This window comes from Hylaeus volcanicus, unplaced genomic scaffold, assembly GCF_026283585.1.
Source record: "Hylaeus volcanicus isolate JK05 unplaced genomic scaffold, UHH_iyHylVolc1.0_haploid 12078, whole genome shotgun sequence".
Classification (NCBI taxonomy): Eukaryota; Metazoa; Arthropoda; class Insecta; order Hymenoptera; family Colletidae; genus Hylaeus; species Hylaeus volcanicus.
Window position 1 is genome coordinate 23,502 of NW_026533063.1, and position 17,923 is coordinate 41,424.

General features: G+C 40.6%; 1 protein-coding gene across 1 annotated transcript; it reads left to right on the forward strand.

The window, feature by feature from the left end:
* The first annotated feature begins 9,138 nt into the window (after positions 1-9,138).
* LOC128882559 (uncharacterized) lies at positions 9,139-17,783 on the forward strand. The gene is made up of 12 exons (XM_054134192.1): positions 9,139-9,369; positions 9,922-10,511; positions 10,961-11,071; positions 11,129-11,379; positions 11,480-13,689; positions 13,768-13,897; positions 14,064-14,561; positions 14,684-14,827; positions 15,207-15,886; positions 16,001-16,396; positions 16,499-16,728; positions 16,805-17,783. Exons 1-12 carry the CDS (start codon positions 9,312-9,314, stop codon positions 17,018-17,020), a joined length of 5,514 nt encoding a protein of 1,837 aa, XP_053990167.1. The 5' UTR covers positions 9,139-9,311; the 3' UTR covers positions 17,021-17,783.
* Positions 17,784-17,923: the final 140 nt, after the last annotated feature.

The window sequence follows — 17,923 nt, forward strand, 5'->3', positions numbered from 1 at the left end:
CTTCTTCGTCCAATGCGATCTGCCAGTAACCGCTCTGCAAATCTATGGTTGAGAACCAGGTTGTACCAACCAAAGCAACTAAGGTGTCTCCAATCCTGGGAAACGGATAATCCTTCTTCGTGACTTCGTTGAGATGTCGGTAGTCCTCACAAAAACGGGTACTTCCGTCCTTCTTCTTGACGAGTATAATTGGCGAAGACCATGGACTTCTTCATTTCTCAATTACCCCATGCTTTTCCATTTTGGCAAGCATTTCTTCAACCTCTCCGCGACGATGCAGTGGTAGTCGCCGTGGCGGTTGCTTGATCGAAAGCTGGTCTCCAGTATCGATCCTATGTCGGACAATGTCGCAATTTCCAACTTGATCAGGGCTGTTTGCAAAAACGTCTTGGTAATCAATCAATAACCTTCGGAATTCATTTTTCTGTTCGGCAGGCAAAGAAACACTGCAGCGTTCGTACAGTCCTTGAAGATGTTCAGGAACAGAAATCTCTTTCTCCTTCACTACCGAAACCTTTTCTCCAAAGCGCTTCTTCCTCAATTCGATGTCCCGGTATCCCTTAATTTGAAATTTATTCAAAAGAAAATCCAATTGACACGAATGTTTTTGCAGGAAATCCGTCCCCAAAATACATTCTTCGACCATGCCAATCAAAAGAAAATCTTCCTCGGTCTCCAGGGCACCGATTCTTAGCGAGAACGTCGTTTTCCACGAATCGGCAACGATTCCACGATTCTTTTTCTCCTCGTGTTCTCTTTCACAGGACGAAGTCCCCGATAATTTTTCTAATAACTGCGTAAAATTGGAAAATAGCTTCTGATATTGACTCTCGATGGCACCAATTCTTCCCTCAAAGGCAGCTTCCCTCGTCGAAGTAACAGTTCTCTCTGCAGCCTGCCTCTCTTCGGTCCTCGCTCGTTCCTGTTCCCAGCAGGAGTCGAACATCCTCTGTTGCTCTTGGAACTGCAAAGAGATGTTCCGCTGCAGACTCTCGAAAAGCCCTTCCAACGATGCAGGAGCTTCTTTCCCGGCGGAAGAACGCGTTGCCATCCCACTTCTGACACCAACGTTGCGCCCGGGGGTGGTGGCACATCGAGGAGTAGTCGATTTAACCGAATTCGAAAAGGAGGAGGTCACTCAATTCGACATGTATATTTTTTTTCCTTTTTTTTTTTAAGGTATGTTCACCGATTACGCCGAGATGGCTTGACCAATCGGAATGAAACCTGTTACATCTTGTAGAGCATATCTCCGTGGTGGTCCCCTTTATCTAGACATTTGGGATTTCTCATTTTTTACCCGTTTTTTTTTTTTACAAAAAGAAAAACGAAAAATTCAAACCTTCATCATATAATGTCAGATGATTTAATAATATTCCCATTTAGAAAAGGTATGAATTTCTTAATGCTTATAACAATTGTTACTGAAAAACAACATATATCGAGAAACATATATCGAGAAAAGAATAGATTAAATAGGCTTCAATATTGTCACCGCTCCCGTTGCAAGGGTTCATAACAAACGTTCACGCCATCTATGATCGTCTGTTTACAACAGAATGGCATTACCACCAATTAATTAACCACTAAACCCACGGTCAAAGCCAATATGGCGTGGGATTAACCGACTATGGTAAAGACGTCAAAAATGCTCAACTTTACACACGCGTATCTTTTTAATTGTTGAATTCCTAACATTTTAACTTACATTTTCGTAATCTAGGCATTAAAAACTATTAAATGGTGCAAAAAAAAGTTCATAATTTTTGGTGCCCCAAAGTAAAGAGCAGCCACTTATTTTATTGAATTAAATAAATAAAAAGAATAAAAAATAGATAAATGAAGTTGTAAAAAGTTGTAAAAATAAAGTTTGTACAAAATAATGATAAACATATTTGTATTATTTCACCTATTTAAAAAAAAAACCAACACGTCTATTTAAGTATTCACTTGTATCGACTATCCTGAGACGGTTTAGATTTTTTTTTCCGTGAAACATACAGTCGCGCAATGTAATAGTTGCTATCACTGCAAAGAATGCAAGCAAAATCACTACACCTTATTACATTTTTATATTAAATCCAATGATTTGAGGGAAACCGATTCGCCGCCACTGTCTTCAAGCAATTCCGACGGTGAAATCGCGTCTGTGTAGTTTCACACGCATCAACACTATATGGTGTACTTCTTTCAACAGCGCGAGTGAAAGTGCATTCACCATATGGCCGACGTATTACTGTGTATGCATTACTTGACCAAGGATTTGTTGCGACTCTAATCGCCGAAAGGCTAGCCCAATCCTTGCGCCTCCACCGAACGAGACAACATATCCGAGTCCACACCGCTGAAATAACTGTAACACCAGTGAATGAGAATTGGCCTGCATATGCAACCCAAGCGGTAATATTAAAAAAATTACAAGGCGACTCCACGACGTACCGTAGAATCTAATTGGAATCACGTTTCAGGTTTAAAACTCGCCGATTGGGCACCCATGAGTTCAGACCAGTGTATAGCCAACTTCTTTTAGACGGTGTCCGCCGAGGCTCACAATTCGAGGCGATCGCTCAGAATCTAGAGACGCGTAGCGTCTCCGCGCCAAGTACATGAAAAATTATCCGTCACTGCGTATATTGTGACGGGGCAGATTTTTTCTGCCCATCACGAGAGCACCCTGACCCCGGAAGAGCCTCGCTCCCTCTCTCCCACATACGCCCGCGGAGGTGGTCGCGTGTATGGAGGGATGCGTGCCCGCGCTTAGGGTAGCGACCTTTTACCCTCGCGCCCCCCTCGTCTCCCCTTAGCGGCAAGTCGCCGGTCGCGGTGCCCTCCACCCAAGGAGAATGTGGATGCAGCCGCCACCAGAAGAGGACTGGCCACCCTCCAGTGATGGACCAGCTGACCATCGGCCCCCGGAGCTGCCACGGGGATCCCAGGACCTGATCCACCCTGGACATTGGTGGCGGACGTCTGCAAGAGCCCCTCCGGATCCTGGGTGGAGAGAGCCGCGAACTGGCGACGCGAAGAGCGCTGAAAACGGCCGACACCGAAAGATTCGGCCAAAACGGCAATTAGGGTACTACATATCGGCGAACCGGGCCGCGAGCAACACGCCTGCCGAAGTAGAACTAGGGATTGTTCCCGCGTAGTATTTTCTGAGTTTTCTTTTGGTTGCATTTCAGCGATATTCGCGTACGCGAGTGTGGCCAACTGGCTCCAGCTGCCCCAACAAGGACGATATAGGACCCGAGGGCCAAAGTACGCAGGAGGGGGATAGGGGAAGCTTTCTGGCAGGATGGATTGTGGCTTTCGGACTGCGTCTGTCTCGCTGGGAAGTCGGGGCAGAAGCCCACGCGGACCAAACACTGGTATGAATGTGTGTGTGAATGAGCTGTGGTCGGTGTCCCATGGATATTCCCGAGAGACTAGCCAAGGGGGGAGTAGTAGCCCCCCGACCGGGGCGGAGAGTTATGTTAATACCTGACCTCTGCGGTAGTAATAAGGGTAAACGTAAGTCCGGCGCACGTCGGTGCGTCGGCAAAGGTCCCGTGAACCCGCATGTTAAACGTGGGAGAACCGCTCACGTAGCCGCTGACTGGAGCCAATCTCGGGGTTGAAGTAGGATTACCGGGCGCAGGAATGGAGGCTTACCTGGTCAGTATTGCCTCATACCCTGAGCTGCGGGGGTTAAACCGTAGCACCATCTAGCCCGAGGTTTGGGTTTGACGTCCATTCGGATTGGGCGTCGCCCACTCGATAGGGGTGACGTAAAACCTTTAGCATCATTTATGGCGCGAGCCTATCCCGTAAAATTTTTCGTAGAATCACTTCGGCATCGATAGGGTGTGACCGCCTGACAAACCGCTTCTCGGTTTCGGTGTCGCTTAATGTTAGGGTTCTCTTACCGGTGGACAGACCCCTACTGCAGTGGGGGTGGCATGATGCCCGAAGCCGAGGAAAGCACATTTAAAATAACATGGATCATACTAAAACAAGCCTTGGTGTAGAAGAGGTGACGAGGGGGGCTGCAGGGACACCTGCAGTTGGAGATGTTCCTGGACCATCCAGGTCTGGGACATCGGGTGGGGCACGGAAGTGCTTGGTGGTATTGGAGGGACTACCGCGGCCGGATGCGGCTGATGCTGTGGCCGTAACATCGAGGCTCAGCTCTAGGGCCTCGTTGAGTTCGAGAGCTGGTCGTGCCGGCCCCGGTCGCGTTTCGGTCTCTCCATGGGCGGGGTCCCGGCTAGGCGATCCCGAGGATGACGTCACTTCTGTGACGTCGATGTCCTCGACTTCCTGCGCTAGGGCCAAACGCCGTGCTGACATCGACCGGCCAGTGTCGCCGCCTGTGACCCGAGAGGCATCCAAAAAGGCCCGGGTCAAATATGACTCTTCCCTTGTAGGCGCCGGCGCACCGACTGCACCCCTGTGGGACAGGATGCAGGCGGATGGCCAGGCCCTCAGGGAGGAGAACGAATGATCGAACGATTGAAACTGTACGGGGTATACAGGTCGGTGGCGGTGGCCCTCAAGCAAGCGATAGCCGCAGCCAAAGCCAGAGCGTGGGACGAGCTCCTGCTCACCCTCCGTGACGATCTGTGGGGGCGCCCATACAAGGTGGTGCTTCCGAAGCTCCGCCCTTGGGCGTCCCCTGTCACCGAGAGATTAGACCCGGAATTTCTGGGGCGCGTAATGGATACCTTCTTCCCCCTCAATAATGAGGGAGAGGGAGGGTTGGGACGCGCCCCGAGTCCGACCATTCAGTGGTCGGACGAATTCCGGGTCACGGAGTCGAAGCTGTCCAAGGACATACGGGGGCTCCGGGCTAAGGGCAAGAAAGCACCTGGCCCCGATGGGGTTCCCGGTGGCGTGTTGTCTCTGGCCTTGAGTGTCCTCGATCCGGCTTACAGAAGCGTCTTGAACGCTAACCTGCGCCGGGGAACCTTCCCCAGTGTTTGGAAGAAAGCGTGCCTGGTTCTCCTCAAGAAAGGGGGAAAACCCGCAGAGTCTCCCTCTGCGTACCGGCCGGTGTGTCTGCTTGACGAGGCGGACAAGCTTTTTGAAAGAATCATAGCTGCCCGCCTCCTCGAGCACCTGTCGCGCGGTGGTCCCGACCTCAGCGACAGCCGGTACGGATTCCGGAGGAGGCGCTCAACGATGGACGCGTTGGAGCATCTGCGTCTTCTCTGAGAAAGGGCTGTCGCTCGGGGTCGGGTGTTGATCGCTGTGTCGTTGGACATATCCAACGCCTTCAACACCCTGCCCTGGAGAGAGATAGCGGTGGCGCTGGATTATTTCCAGGTGCCCCCTGTCGCCTGCCGAGGCGGCGGGACTCCTGGCCATGATTCTACCCTTCCATCTGGCGGCGGCAGAACGCCCGGCGATGTACAGAATCGCCCGCTCCGCCCGTCGCCGTCTGGGGGTGGAACTTGCGGCCGGGGAGGTAGAGGAGGTCGAGTTGCCGAAGCGCCAGGCCTGGAGGTACACGCTGGCCTGGTGGAAACAAGAGCTTGATCCATCGGGCCGTCCGATTGTCCGGGCCATCCTGCCCATATTCGATGTATGGTGCGGGACGCGGGGAAGATTGACCTTCCGCCTCACGCAGCTGCTCTCCGGGCATGGATGCTTCGGAGAGTACCTGCACCGGATGGAGCGGGAGCCGACGGCGCAGTGTCACCACTGCGGCGAGGAGGTGGACACGGCGCGGCATACACTCGAGGAGTGTCCGGCTTAGGCCGCGCCGCGCCGTGCCCTTAGAGCAGCAGTGGGTGGGTGGGACCTTTCGCTCGCGGCCTTAGTCGATCACATGGTCTCGAGCAAGAGGTCGTGGAAGGCGGCGGCCTCCTGTGAGGAGGTTATCTCGCAGAAGGAGGCCGCTGAGCGAGCCCGGGAGCGTGACCCGCGCTCGAACAGGCGGGTCTGGCAGCGGGGACGGCCTTCGCGCCGGCGCGCTCCGCCCCAGCGTGAGGGAGCAGTGAATGGGCGGCCGTCCCCGAGCCGACCTATTGTGGTCGGACCGTCCCCAGTAGAACCACGGAGTCCTTCTGGGGCGCGTAGGGCTGCGGTGGGGAGGTTCGGGGCGTGCCGAATCATGCCTCCGACGAATCTCCCTTACCGGTGTCGACATCTTCTTGCCCAGTCTGCGTGGGGACCCTTGAGTCTCCTGTAGCGGAATGGGCACGAAGGTGTTGGGAGCCGTGGGTGGACCGAGCGGGGGCTCGGAAAGCCCATATTGGCGGCCCCGGGGATGGCGACACCGGGTCCCTCCGCCCGGGGTCTTATAGAGTAGGACGTGGGGGAGGCGAACACCCTCCCCCCGGGATTTATGTTAGCTGGGAAGTGTCCTGTTGAGTATTCGCGTGATCCAGGCGCTTTCCATGTAGCTTAGGCGGGCGTGGGGTTTTAGTGGGTAGCCATCGCAGACGGTCGCGCCTTCGGCGCTCCCATCCTTGATGGTAGTCCCACATAGCCTCGGCTTCTCCCCCCAGAAGCCGGGCTATGCGTAATGCATTTCCCCACGATAAAAAAAAAAAAAAGGATAGGGTCCACTAGTTGGGGTTTTCCTCTGTGTATACGTGTTTGTGAGCGAGTGGATCCTGTGTGCGTGTGTCCGCGAGCGTGCTCCGGTGCATTTTTCCACGACAGGACCACCCCCGGAGGCGAGAACCTCTTGCAGTTCCGTCCGTGTATTTCGGTTATCTCCCGTGTGGCCTTGCACGGTTTGAGTGCGAGTCACGTTTCGAAGGAAAGGGCCCCTTCGAAACGTGAAAGCCGTTAATTTCCGGTGTGACGGTACTCTTTTCTTTTGTATTTAATTCTAGGGTGGATTCATTGTTTGCGAGGCCCCCATAGAGTAAGTCGCACCGGCTTCTCCTCCGTTTTTTTTTAACGTTGAGTTGTACCGGGAATTTCGCGTCGCGGTTCTTTTTCGGCGCGTGGTCGCCACACCTTCTCCTTTACGGTGTGTGTACCGCGGAATTCCCCACGCGAGCATTTCAGGCAAATAAAAGCCTTATTAACCAAACGTTACATGAATCACAGTTTACTTCTTTCCTTTCGACCTCCCCTGAGTCCCACTCTCCTCTAGAGCAGCCGAAAGAACGAAGGAAGCGGACACGTGCACTTGGCACTGGCGCCCAAATTTAGTAAAAAGAATCGTCCGTGGAAATTGTGCGACCGAGCGTGTCGACTTGTGGCTTTCCCGGCCGCCCACGCCCGGTCCGTCACAATATATACCTGGCGTTGGAGCTACCACGTATCTTTTACTGGAGAGATGGTCCATTCCAACCTAACCTGAAACTTCTTTCATGAATGTATCAACATGTCTGCAATATTTTCTAAATTCAATGGCATCTTTCTGATATAAACAGCATATAAGCTTTCGAGTAAAACCAAAATCAATCAAATCGGTCCACGTACAACTAAAATATCGTAATATCATGTCATGAATCTGTCAGAAACGGTATTTTTCGTAAGATTTTCCCGTCGTCAACCTTTAGCCAATAGAAGCTAAGCAAAAGCCGAGTGTCGTTCGTCGACTCTCAGAATCATTCGGTTCGGCATGGCTCGTCGGCGATCGAGCGTACGGAGTCGAAACAGATGTCATCATTTATAACCTGCTAAATGTCAAAAGTTTTTACACTATTGCGTTATTAATTATATTTATATCAGCAAAATGTTTTCAATTTAGATTTTTGATGTAGGGTTTAATAACAAATTTGCAGCCAGTATTGTAAAGTGTTGATCAATCTTAACTACAAGGTAAATTGTCACAATCTGAATTGCGAAATACCTTTAATCATACAGAAAACTGTGTTTAATATAGATCCATGCCACGAAAGTGTTTTGAATTTAAGCTTTTTATGTAGATCTTGTGGAAATGAAGGGGGTCCACAAAGTAAAGTAAAATATAGATCAATTTTGATTACAAGGTAAGTTGTCAAAATCTGAATTATCAGATACCTTTATTTATAAAGAAAACTCTTTTTAGTATAGATCCATACCACCAAAGTGTTTTGAATTTAGACTTTTTATGTAGAGCTTATAGAAATGGAGTCATTTTCTCATTTCATCATTAACATTAAAATTTCTTGGAGCAAGAAAAAAAATTGCAGGTATATATAATTATTTATAAATTGATCGAATAAGAGTTTATAATTAATAAATTATATGAAATATATATATATATATTCGCTTTGGTTATCCCTTCTTTCTTTATTTTACTCCATCCCATTAAAAAAACAAATAATAATTTAGACTTCTTATGTAAAGTTTACAGAAATATCAATTTTATTTTTATAAATTTAAAATAGATTCTATATAATAAACAATTTGTAAAAAGAAGTGAGATCCAATAAAAAAATTCAAAAAAGTAAAAAAATTACGCCAAGTACATGAAAAAGTGGAGAACTCAAGGAGTTATCATTGAAAAATACAAGATCCCCATAAAAAAACTACAAGAAAGTAGAAAAATATGTGAAATCGAAATGAGCTACCAGATGATTTGAATTATCTGAAAGTCTGTGAGAGAGAAAGTATGGGTATTGACGATCTAAGAATGCCTTGCCTTTCCACGCGAAGCATTTGACTTCCAGGCCGCGGAAATCTAGGCAAATCATCTGGCAGCTTATTTTGATTTCACATCTTTTTCTATTTTCTTGTAGTTTTTTTATGGGGATCTTCTATTTTTCAGTGATAACTCCTTGAGTCCTCCACTTTTTGATATACTTGACGTAATTTTTTTACTTTTTTGAAGTTTTTTATCAGATAGAATATACCACTATTTCACAAACTTTTTTGACACGTAGTTTCATTCTGAATTATATTTATTATTTATTACCATGTCATTAGATTCTGAAGATGTATTATAATACATGTAATATCCACACTATATTCATAGTTGGTTATCAATCTAACAAACAAGTTTTTGTAAAATACGTTTAATAATGTTTTGATGAATCGATGCATGCACAATTCGTGCCCATCTTCAAATTAGATGTACACAAATGTATTTAATAAATTATAATCTATTCAGTGAATTTAATAACCGATTTACCTACTATAAATTACTGAAATAACGCCATCTAGTCTTTTATCCACACAATAAATGGAAGCTTGCCATTAAAGAGAAGGGGATGTGTTTGGCGTGCCGTATTCCCCTCAAACGGAACGAATTAATGGATCTCTGTATACATACAGTTATTGTTGAATCAAGTATTTAATAGTTATCGACAGGGCGAGCTGGAAATTGGAACGATCGAAGACGAGCAAAGTCTGTAATATTTTGTGATCCAATACATGATCGGGTCATGGCGTATGTTAATGTTGCCGAATGGAAAATTGATCAAGTGTGTGAATGGTTAAAAGGTGCGAAAAATTATGTTTCCTTTAGATAAGTGTATTTTTCATTGTGTCCAGAGGAAACGAGTGACCTTCGTTATTCGTGCATCGTTGAAATTCGCCTGGGGAAATTCATTTGATATACACGCCCGCGCCTTTCTTTTCTTCCCTCTTTTCTTTCGATCAATTACTTTATTAAATGTAAAAAACAGCGTTGATTTGTTTAATCATGCGCTGCGAGTGTGCAATTCACAGATAATGTGTTACTTTGCAAAGAATACGTTCAATCGTAGATATATCTTACGAGCGCAAGTAACGATTTCATTCATTTTTGCGATTTCACGTTTCAGCGATATTTAAATTTAATTAGCACGATCTTTGTTGATATGACTCGTTACATTGTAGTGTTACAGCAATGAACATGATCTATGATGTATGAAACAGAAAAGTTTTTGCTAGAGTAAATTGTATAAATTTTAAAGCAGGAAATAAAAGTGAAAATTGTATTTAACACCAATTTCACATCTTTTTTAAACTACTACGTTTTATCTGTCAATGCAATAATGATTTTTGTTGTAGGATTGGATAATTCTGTACTACCTTATGTACATAGTTTTACAAATCATGGCGTCAGTGGACAACAGCTATTAAGTCTAAGGCCGGAAGATCTAGAACACCTAGGAGTAATAAAGCTTGGTCATCAAGAAATTATTCTTGAAGCTGTAGAGTATTTGAGGAATTTCCATTACGAGCTTGATCGTGAAAATTTACAACTCCTAGCATTGCGATTATCTTGTCAAGCTCATAGTTTGCAAAATGAACTGTGCCGTCAGACAGATTCCAAACCTGTTACAACTCAAACGTTATCTGACGTAGCATCAGTTATAATGGCTGTAAAGCCATTAGTAAGATGGTTGGATCGTCCTCCTTTTAGTGGACAATTAGAATATAATGATAAGAAAGCTGATCTAATGAAATTAGCTTTAGAAATGGCCACATGCGCACAAAGAGATAGATTCGCAGAAAAACCTATAGAAGAAATCAGAACCATCTGTGGACAACTAGCAAAACTGGCAGATTACATAATACAGGATATTACCGATCCTATGATATTGCAACCTGCTAGTTTAGATCTAGCTACTTTGAAAAAAAAACCTGGAGATGACTTAGTAAGTTATATAATAATATAAATTATTTTAAACATATAGGAAAAAATAATTCTTTAAGCAATTGAGCAACTTGTTTTTGCTTGGAAAGATCGATAAAAACAAAGTAAATATTTGTTCTAACTCCTCCAAATTAAATAATTAAATGATTTCTTCTATGTTGCTTTTTCCTAAACAATGTATAATGCACACAGTATATTTAACACAAATTGTAAGACATGTTTTAAAACCTTTCTGAAAGAAACTATCTGCTACATCCTTTGGAGATAAAGCTGTAATCATTGATTCAACACATTTCTGACTTCCTGTTCAGATAATTGTTTATTAGTAATACAAGGCAATTCTAGAATTCCTCTTCTAAATAAAGACACTAAAAGTTGATTTAAGGAAAGGACTACTTCTTAATAATTTAATTTTGATGATTCCAAAATTTAAAATATCATTTTTTCTAGGGATTTTACATTTTGCCATCTTTTCACGGAGCTCATCAAATTGCTGAAATTAAATTTGGTTCAGCTGCTCATCAATGCGGTAAAATGGAAGAAGGAGATGAAATTGTTCAGGTAGTTTTTCTTTTTTACTTGAGACTTGCATATTAGTAATTTAAATAAATATTTTAGGTAAATTATCAGACTGTAGTTGGTTGGGAACGGAAAAACCTTTTGGAATTATTTCGTGAAAGTCCAGCCGAAGTATTATTAACTTTAAAGCGTCGACCGAGGCACACAAAAGTATACGGCCAGATTTATATAAAACCATATCGACTTCCCAGCAATAAGAAAACATCGTACACGACGAGGTGGCAACATAATTTACCATCTCCAAGACCAGAATTATTGACCATACCAGATTTCACAATGCCATTACCCAGGTATTGTATACATGCATATATCTTTCTTATCTATATTCCGCAACTGTACAATCATATAAAGTTTAGTCCTTTGTATAACGCTAAATCTGAATTTGTTTAGGCACATGCCAAAGAATCCCAGTCCAAAACCTGCAAGTATTTTAGATACTGTCAATATATTAGACACAATGATCATAGATAGTAGCGATTCAGATAGCGAAGCCGAACCGCCTTTATCGATTCGATTGTATTCAACGAAACCAAGAAATTCGGTTCAACGACGAGCTACTATAACTGGTGCTAGTCCTACTACTAAGCATGGAATTGATATTGAACAGTTTTGGAAAGAATTGAAACAGGAACACAGTACAACATCTCAGTTACGCGACAAAGCTGCATCTTGTGCTCACGGCCTAGATAACGTACCATCAAGCATACGACCGCAAACATGCATAAGCATAGAACAAAGCAAAAGAAAGAAAAAGGTTGATGGACAAGCTGATGACAAGAAACTACAGTTTCTAGAAAAATCTGTTAAATCTGATGTTCCTCGGATAGATAATACAATTAACGTAATACATGAAGCAAAGGATGAATCTAAAAATACTCAAAATTGTGAGGAAACGTTAACCATTAGTAATAGCCCCAGCCAGATTCCTCAAACACCTGTTACTGTTACCAATAATAATAATAATTTGAGTGATACAAGCGTGCCTTTAGATGAGTGCAACAATTTTATTAGAGATAGACATAGCAATAGTATGAATACACTAAGCGGTAAAGAATCTAGTATATGTAGTGTTAAAGAGCGTGGAAAATTGGATAAAAGTTACAGTACACCAGCATATGATTTAACGGATACTGATAACGTAGAGGACAGAAAACAAAAATTATTTTGTACGTTAGAATCGTCTATGAATAATGCAAGCAATGTAACTGCAACTAAGACTGATATTCAACTAATTTCTACGAATTTGGAAGATCAACAAAAGTTGAAAGATATTGACGATCAAAAACAAAGTATTTATGCAAATCTTGATAGTAATGTTGTTCAAAATGTTACTAATACTGATACGCAAAATAACGATGAACAATGCGTTGAAACTCGCTTGGACTCTCATAAAACATTTATGCGTAAGGTAACCAGTGTAAGTCATGGAAGCAGTATAAAAAATAACCAAAGCAATAATGAATGTATTATCTCCAATGTAAATAAACATGACAAGAAAAACGTAATGAATAATTTATACGTCGATTTCGAAAATGTATCAAAGACGGCATTTAGCACTAGAAATTTTGCAAATAATACGAGTTTGAATCATGAAGTAAAGGCAGATAAGTTAGAATCGAGAAATAATTACTCACAGAATAATAGTGAAAGCAATCCAAATTTGACTAAATTCGAAAAAGTCTTCCGAACGTTTAATTGTGCCTCGATAGAACACACAAAACTAATGGAAAAGAAATTTTCGACTGCATTGACAAAAGAGAAAATGCAAACTCAAGACGAAGATGACACACGAACTATTACTCAAAACATTCCTCAAATTCAGATTAGTCAAACAACACAGACTGATAATATAAAAATTGATAATGCAATCGGTCAAGGAAATATGATACAATCTTGCAAATACGAAGAATTAACAAAGATTGAAATTAGTATAAAGCCAGAACCTAAATCTCATTTAATACCTCCAGATCCCCCACCACGTACATACCTTTCGAAGTTAACAAGTTCACCTTCAGATAACACTTCGAAAGCTCTTGAAGATCAAGAAAAACATTATGCGCATCAAAGGCCTACTGTTAGAAGAGATCTAAAGAAACCAGAATTTTGCGTGGAAAACAATACTAAAAGCAATTTAAATCTTCAAGAAAAGCAAGATTACTTTGATGTTTGTAATAGCTTTACAGAAAAATCAATAGAGTTTATGGATGAAATGAATACTATAGGGAACGAATGCAAACCTAGTTTAAACGTTGATTCTTCGTACAGAGAATACAATGATAAGCAAATAAAAGAAGATAAGTCTATCTGTGATAAGTATGAACCTTTTGTTGACAAATTTGGTTACTCTAGTTCAGGAATGGAATACCATAATCCTGAATCTTGTTTTCAAAATATGGACTCTCTGGATGGTTCGTGCTCTTCAAAGCAATTTCAATCCCTTGAACATAAATCGAAACTTTATGAAAAGGAGAAACATTTAGAGAAAGGTGTAGTCAATAAAGCTATGATGGTAGCCAGAAGTATTGGACTGCATGGAAGTTTAAGCAAATCATCCAGTAGTAGTCCTAGAAGTACCAGGAAACGGAGCATACTATTTGCAAGTAAGAAATTAAAGTACACAGAAATTGTTTGTCAATTTATAAATACTTATTGTTGAATTGGTTTGCTTCTTTTATTAGGGAAAAGAAACATTTCTGTCAAAGATATAGGCACAGGTGATTTAGAAAGCTGGTTAACATATCGCACAAGAGGTGCAGGTGGTGCTTGGGCTAAAGCTTGGTTTGTCTTGAAATGTTCATCTTTATACAGGTTTGTTAATTAAGCTTATATATTCTCTTTCAGTGTTCCTGAAACTGTGGCCCGCGAATCCTTAGAACAAAAAATGTATATTATATAGTGGAGAGGTGAAGTTTGAAGAACACTGTTCTATTTTATATTATTATAAATATTTATCGAATAATGTTTATGGATACAGGTTTAAAACTCAAAACAGCATAAAAGCAGATTGCCTCATATCTTTAACAGGATTTACTGTGTCACGAGCTGCTGAAGTGAAATCAAGGAAATATGCGTTCAAAGTTTACCATACAGGAACGGTATTTTATTTTTCTGCTGATACAGAAGATTCTTTCTCTCTGTGGTTAGAGGCAATTAACAAAGCGACTTTAGGGGCGGATGGTCACAGTAGAAATAGTGCTCTTTTTAGCGAAACAGATGAGAGCGATGGCGAACAAAAAGCTAAACCTAAGAATGTTCATACCGCAGAGCATAAACCAAATCTTGAGAAATCGTTTGGATCGTTGAAGAAAGTTATTCGCAAAGATTCTTCTGGATATAAAGATCATGAAATTAGTGGTGCCAGTTTAGATAGAAAATACTTGAAATTTCTTGGTACAAGAAATCACAATATACCTGTTCCAACTGCGCAATTTCGGAGTTACAGAAGAGTGCTTCCCACGTCAATGCCCAACAAGTAAACTTACTTAATAAAGAATACTATATAAATTTATTCAAAGAAATTGATAGGGGCAAATAACTTTTTATGAAGAAATACTTTGTTTCAAATAAAATTATAATACTAAGTTTTCTTCTCAGGAAACAAGATTCTGTTCCTAACTCACCAGACTTACAAATGACAATTGCAGGAAGTACATTTTATGGACTATCCGCATCTCAAAGTGCTACTGATATGTCGACCAATTCTCAGGATATGGGTGATTACAGGCGTACCACAGATAGGTAACAATTTTGACTGCATGTAAAGCTAACACCATTTTTGTTGCTCTTTTACACAATACTTAATATTTTTAATTTTATTCCATTTAAATTACTACCATACAATTTTCTTTATAATAAAAATATATTTTTAATTAGAAAAAGTGATTAAAAAATATTGATAAGTATCATTATACTTCTCATTGTATAATAAAATAATTTACACTAAATATCGATTAAATGTATTTTATACGTTTATATTTTATGCATGTCTTTCTTATTTTAACTTATTTTCCCCTAAACGTAAGGTTTACCAATTATATTCCTGTGATTTATCCTTAATTGGTTTGCATAGAGTCTTAGGAAATAGTGAAACAATATTTTAATACAAGTATCTTAATAGCCGAAATAGAAGACCTGATGAACTACAAAATTTTATCACATTGGAAGAATTCATGTTATTACAACAAGAAGATCGAGGACAAATAACAAGGAATAGATCTGTATCACCAAGAATGACACCTTTAACCAGCGATCACGTTCATGTTCAACATAGAAATTTTCATGACAATGGAACAGTTAACGAACAATCGAAAATTACCACTGATATAACCGCTAATAATGACATTGTACATGGTCGAAATAAAAATAATGGCGAAGTGGCAAATAATATTGCATCATATGGATACTCGCGAAATGTGGAAAATGTACACGCAACGAAACAATTAAGCGGAGATTTCGATTTTGAAAGAAATGAAAATAAGGGTGAATCGTCAAAATGTTCAATTCGCAAAAGGTCAAACGAATTTTATTGCGTTCATAAAAAAAATCTATTGGATGGATTAAATTCTGCGCAAGCGAAACCGTGTGATTCAGCTCATTTTAAGAATGTTACACATGAACAAAAACAAGTGACTTCCTTATATCATAGTAAATCAAATACTGCTGAAAAGTTTGATAAACAAACAAATATGGTTTGTGAGCATAATGCTTGTATGTACCAAGCACAGCATTTAAATAATCATGACATTTCTAGATCATATGATTATTACAAACTTCCAAAGCGACTTATACGCACCGATGGTAAGTTTTATGTTAGCCGTTAATCATTTAATTTCAATTTACGATTAAGGAGAAAACATAGTCTTTGATGATGCATGATATATCTGAATAATAAAAAATATATTTATATTTTAGGTTGTTCTGGGTCTACCAACGATCTTACGTATCATGCTTATGAAACTTTGCAACTCGCAAAAAAAGATGCAAACGTAAGTCGTAAAGGAAGTTTTAACTTAACGAGTCGTCGCGAACATTCTTCAGATAAGCATTGGTTGGACTCTTTACGACGAAGCGATAAAAAGGACGTTGATCATGATAAAACTCGTTTAAAAAATGTAGCACAGTACCAACCACCACCTATACCAACTTCTCCATTTGAACAAGAGGGAATGACTGCTGCATTTGAAATGCATTTGGATAAAGGTGAACAGGTTCAAAAACCAAGTCGTTTGAGGAATTTATTTGGGAATAAAAGTCAACAAAAGCCTTGCACGCTTGATCTGCCTAAAGAAACACCAAAAACTTTGCTAGGTAAACAAAATTATTTTCATCGCAGCTCCATTTTATACTACTTGTTTTTCATATTAGACAATAAGACATGTGATACGAATATTATTTATATTATTTTCACAGGATCACCAAGGTTACATAGAGCATTGTTTCGAGACAAATGTTACAATCAATCACGTTTACCCAGTCGATCAAATAGCCAAAGTCCAGGTGATAGTGGAATCAGTCAATCTATTAGTTCCTTCAGTGGAAATAGTCCACAAACCCTCAGTCAAAGTTATAGTTCGGTTAGCTCTGTTAGTGATTGGAGTCCAGACACACCATCGCCATGTACCCCAAACTTGTCAATGAAAGTGCGTATTTAACTAACATAAATATTTGTAAATATTGTATTAGATATTTACTATAACGTGACAAATTTATTTATAGAGTGGTGCAAGTAATTCCTTATGTCAAAAAGGATTTACCACTACAGGTCGACATTCGTTAAACCCGCCAACATTACCTTATATACCACCGCCTACATCGCCTCCACCTGATTATCCTGGTCTTGAATATCCACCAGTATTTGAACCTGGTACTTATTCTCTTTTAGATGCTTCGTTACTGCGTCATCGTAATAAAAGTAATCGAGACACTCATTAACTAATGGTACGACGCGCTTCATCAAACTACATATAATAGCCAAAGATAATTTCTTTCATCATTCATTAATGTAACCAGGTGTTTTATATAAGAAATTTAAGAGTTTACTAGTATTTTTCTATAAAGTATTCAAATTTAACCGTCCATTTTAGAACCATTTGAATGTTATCAAAATCTTTTTGTATAAATTGAAACTGAACTATCCACTCAGGATGTAATATATGTTTGCTGAGTGGATGACTGAAATCAATATCATATACCATTGCCTTTGTAAGTATACTAAAAAGTATCATTCATATCTAATTTGAAGAGATTTCATTTTATTATTATCATGGTATGTAATTATTGTTACTATAAATGAGTAAATCGAAACATTTTATTGTATTTTTTAAAATATTTTAAATAGTATTATGTAAATTGAACATTTATTGTATGTAAATTATGTAATCCTATACTAATTAATAAGGACGTAATGTTTTCATATAGAATATTACAAGTCCATTCTCCTTTTACATAAAAGGCTACAAGAAGGTTATAATGACATATTACTCGAAGAAAAACTATTATAGAAAGTTAAAGTATATTAGACCAACTAAGGAGCATACACTATTTGCGATATCAGACTAAAAGTTACTTCGCATATGTAAAAGTACCTTCAAATAATTGTTTATTTTAAGTTTAATGCGAAATGGTCTTTTTTTTATGTAATATGTATATAGAAGTTTAAGTTAACACATACTTTCAATACACCAAATGGAAGTGCTCTTGAAAACTATTAAAATACAAGAACAATACACGTCACATTTTTACGAAATTTAGTAAAAAGTTATCGCATAACAATTTTTTAAAGTATTTTATATACATATCATAAGTACACATACATCTATATGCTATGCAATGTGT

Excerpts from the sequence above, each read along its gene's own strand:
- LOC128882559 (XM_054134192.1), top strand. The coding sequence starts at position 9,312 with ATGGCGTATGTTAATGTTGCCGAATGGAAAATTGATCAAGTGTGTGAA. Across the intron at positions 10,512-10,960 it reads AAAAACCTGGAGATGACTTA|GGATTTTACATTTTGCCATC; the intron begins GTAAGTTATATA and ends CATTTTTTCTAG. Across the intron at positions 15,887-16,000 it reads GCGACTTATACGCACCGATG|GTTGTTCTGGGTCTACCAAC; the intron begins GTAAGTTTTATG and ends TTTATATTTTAG.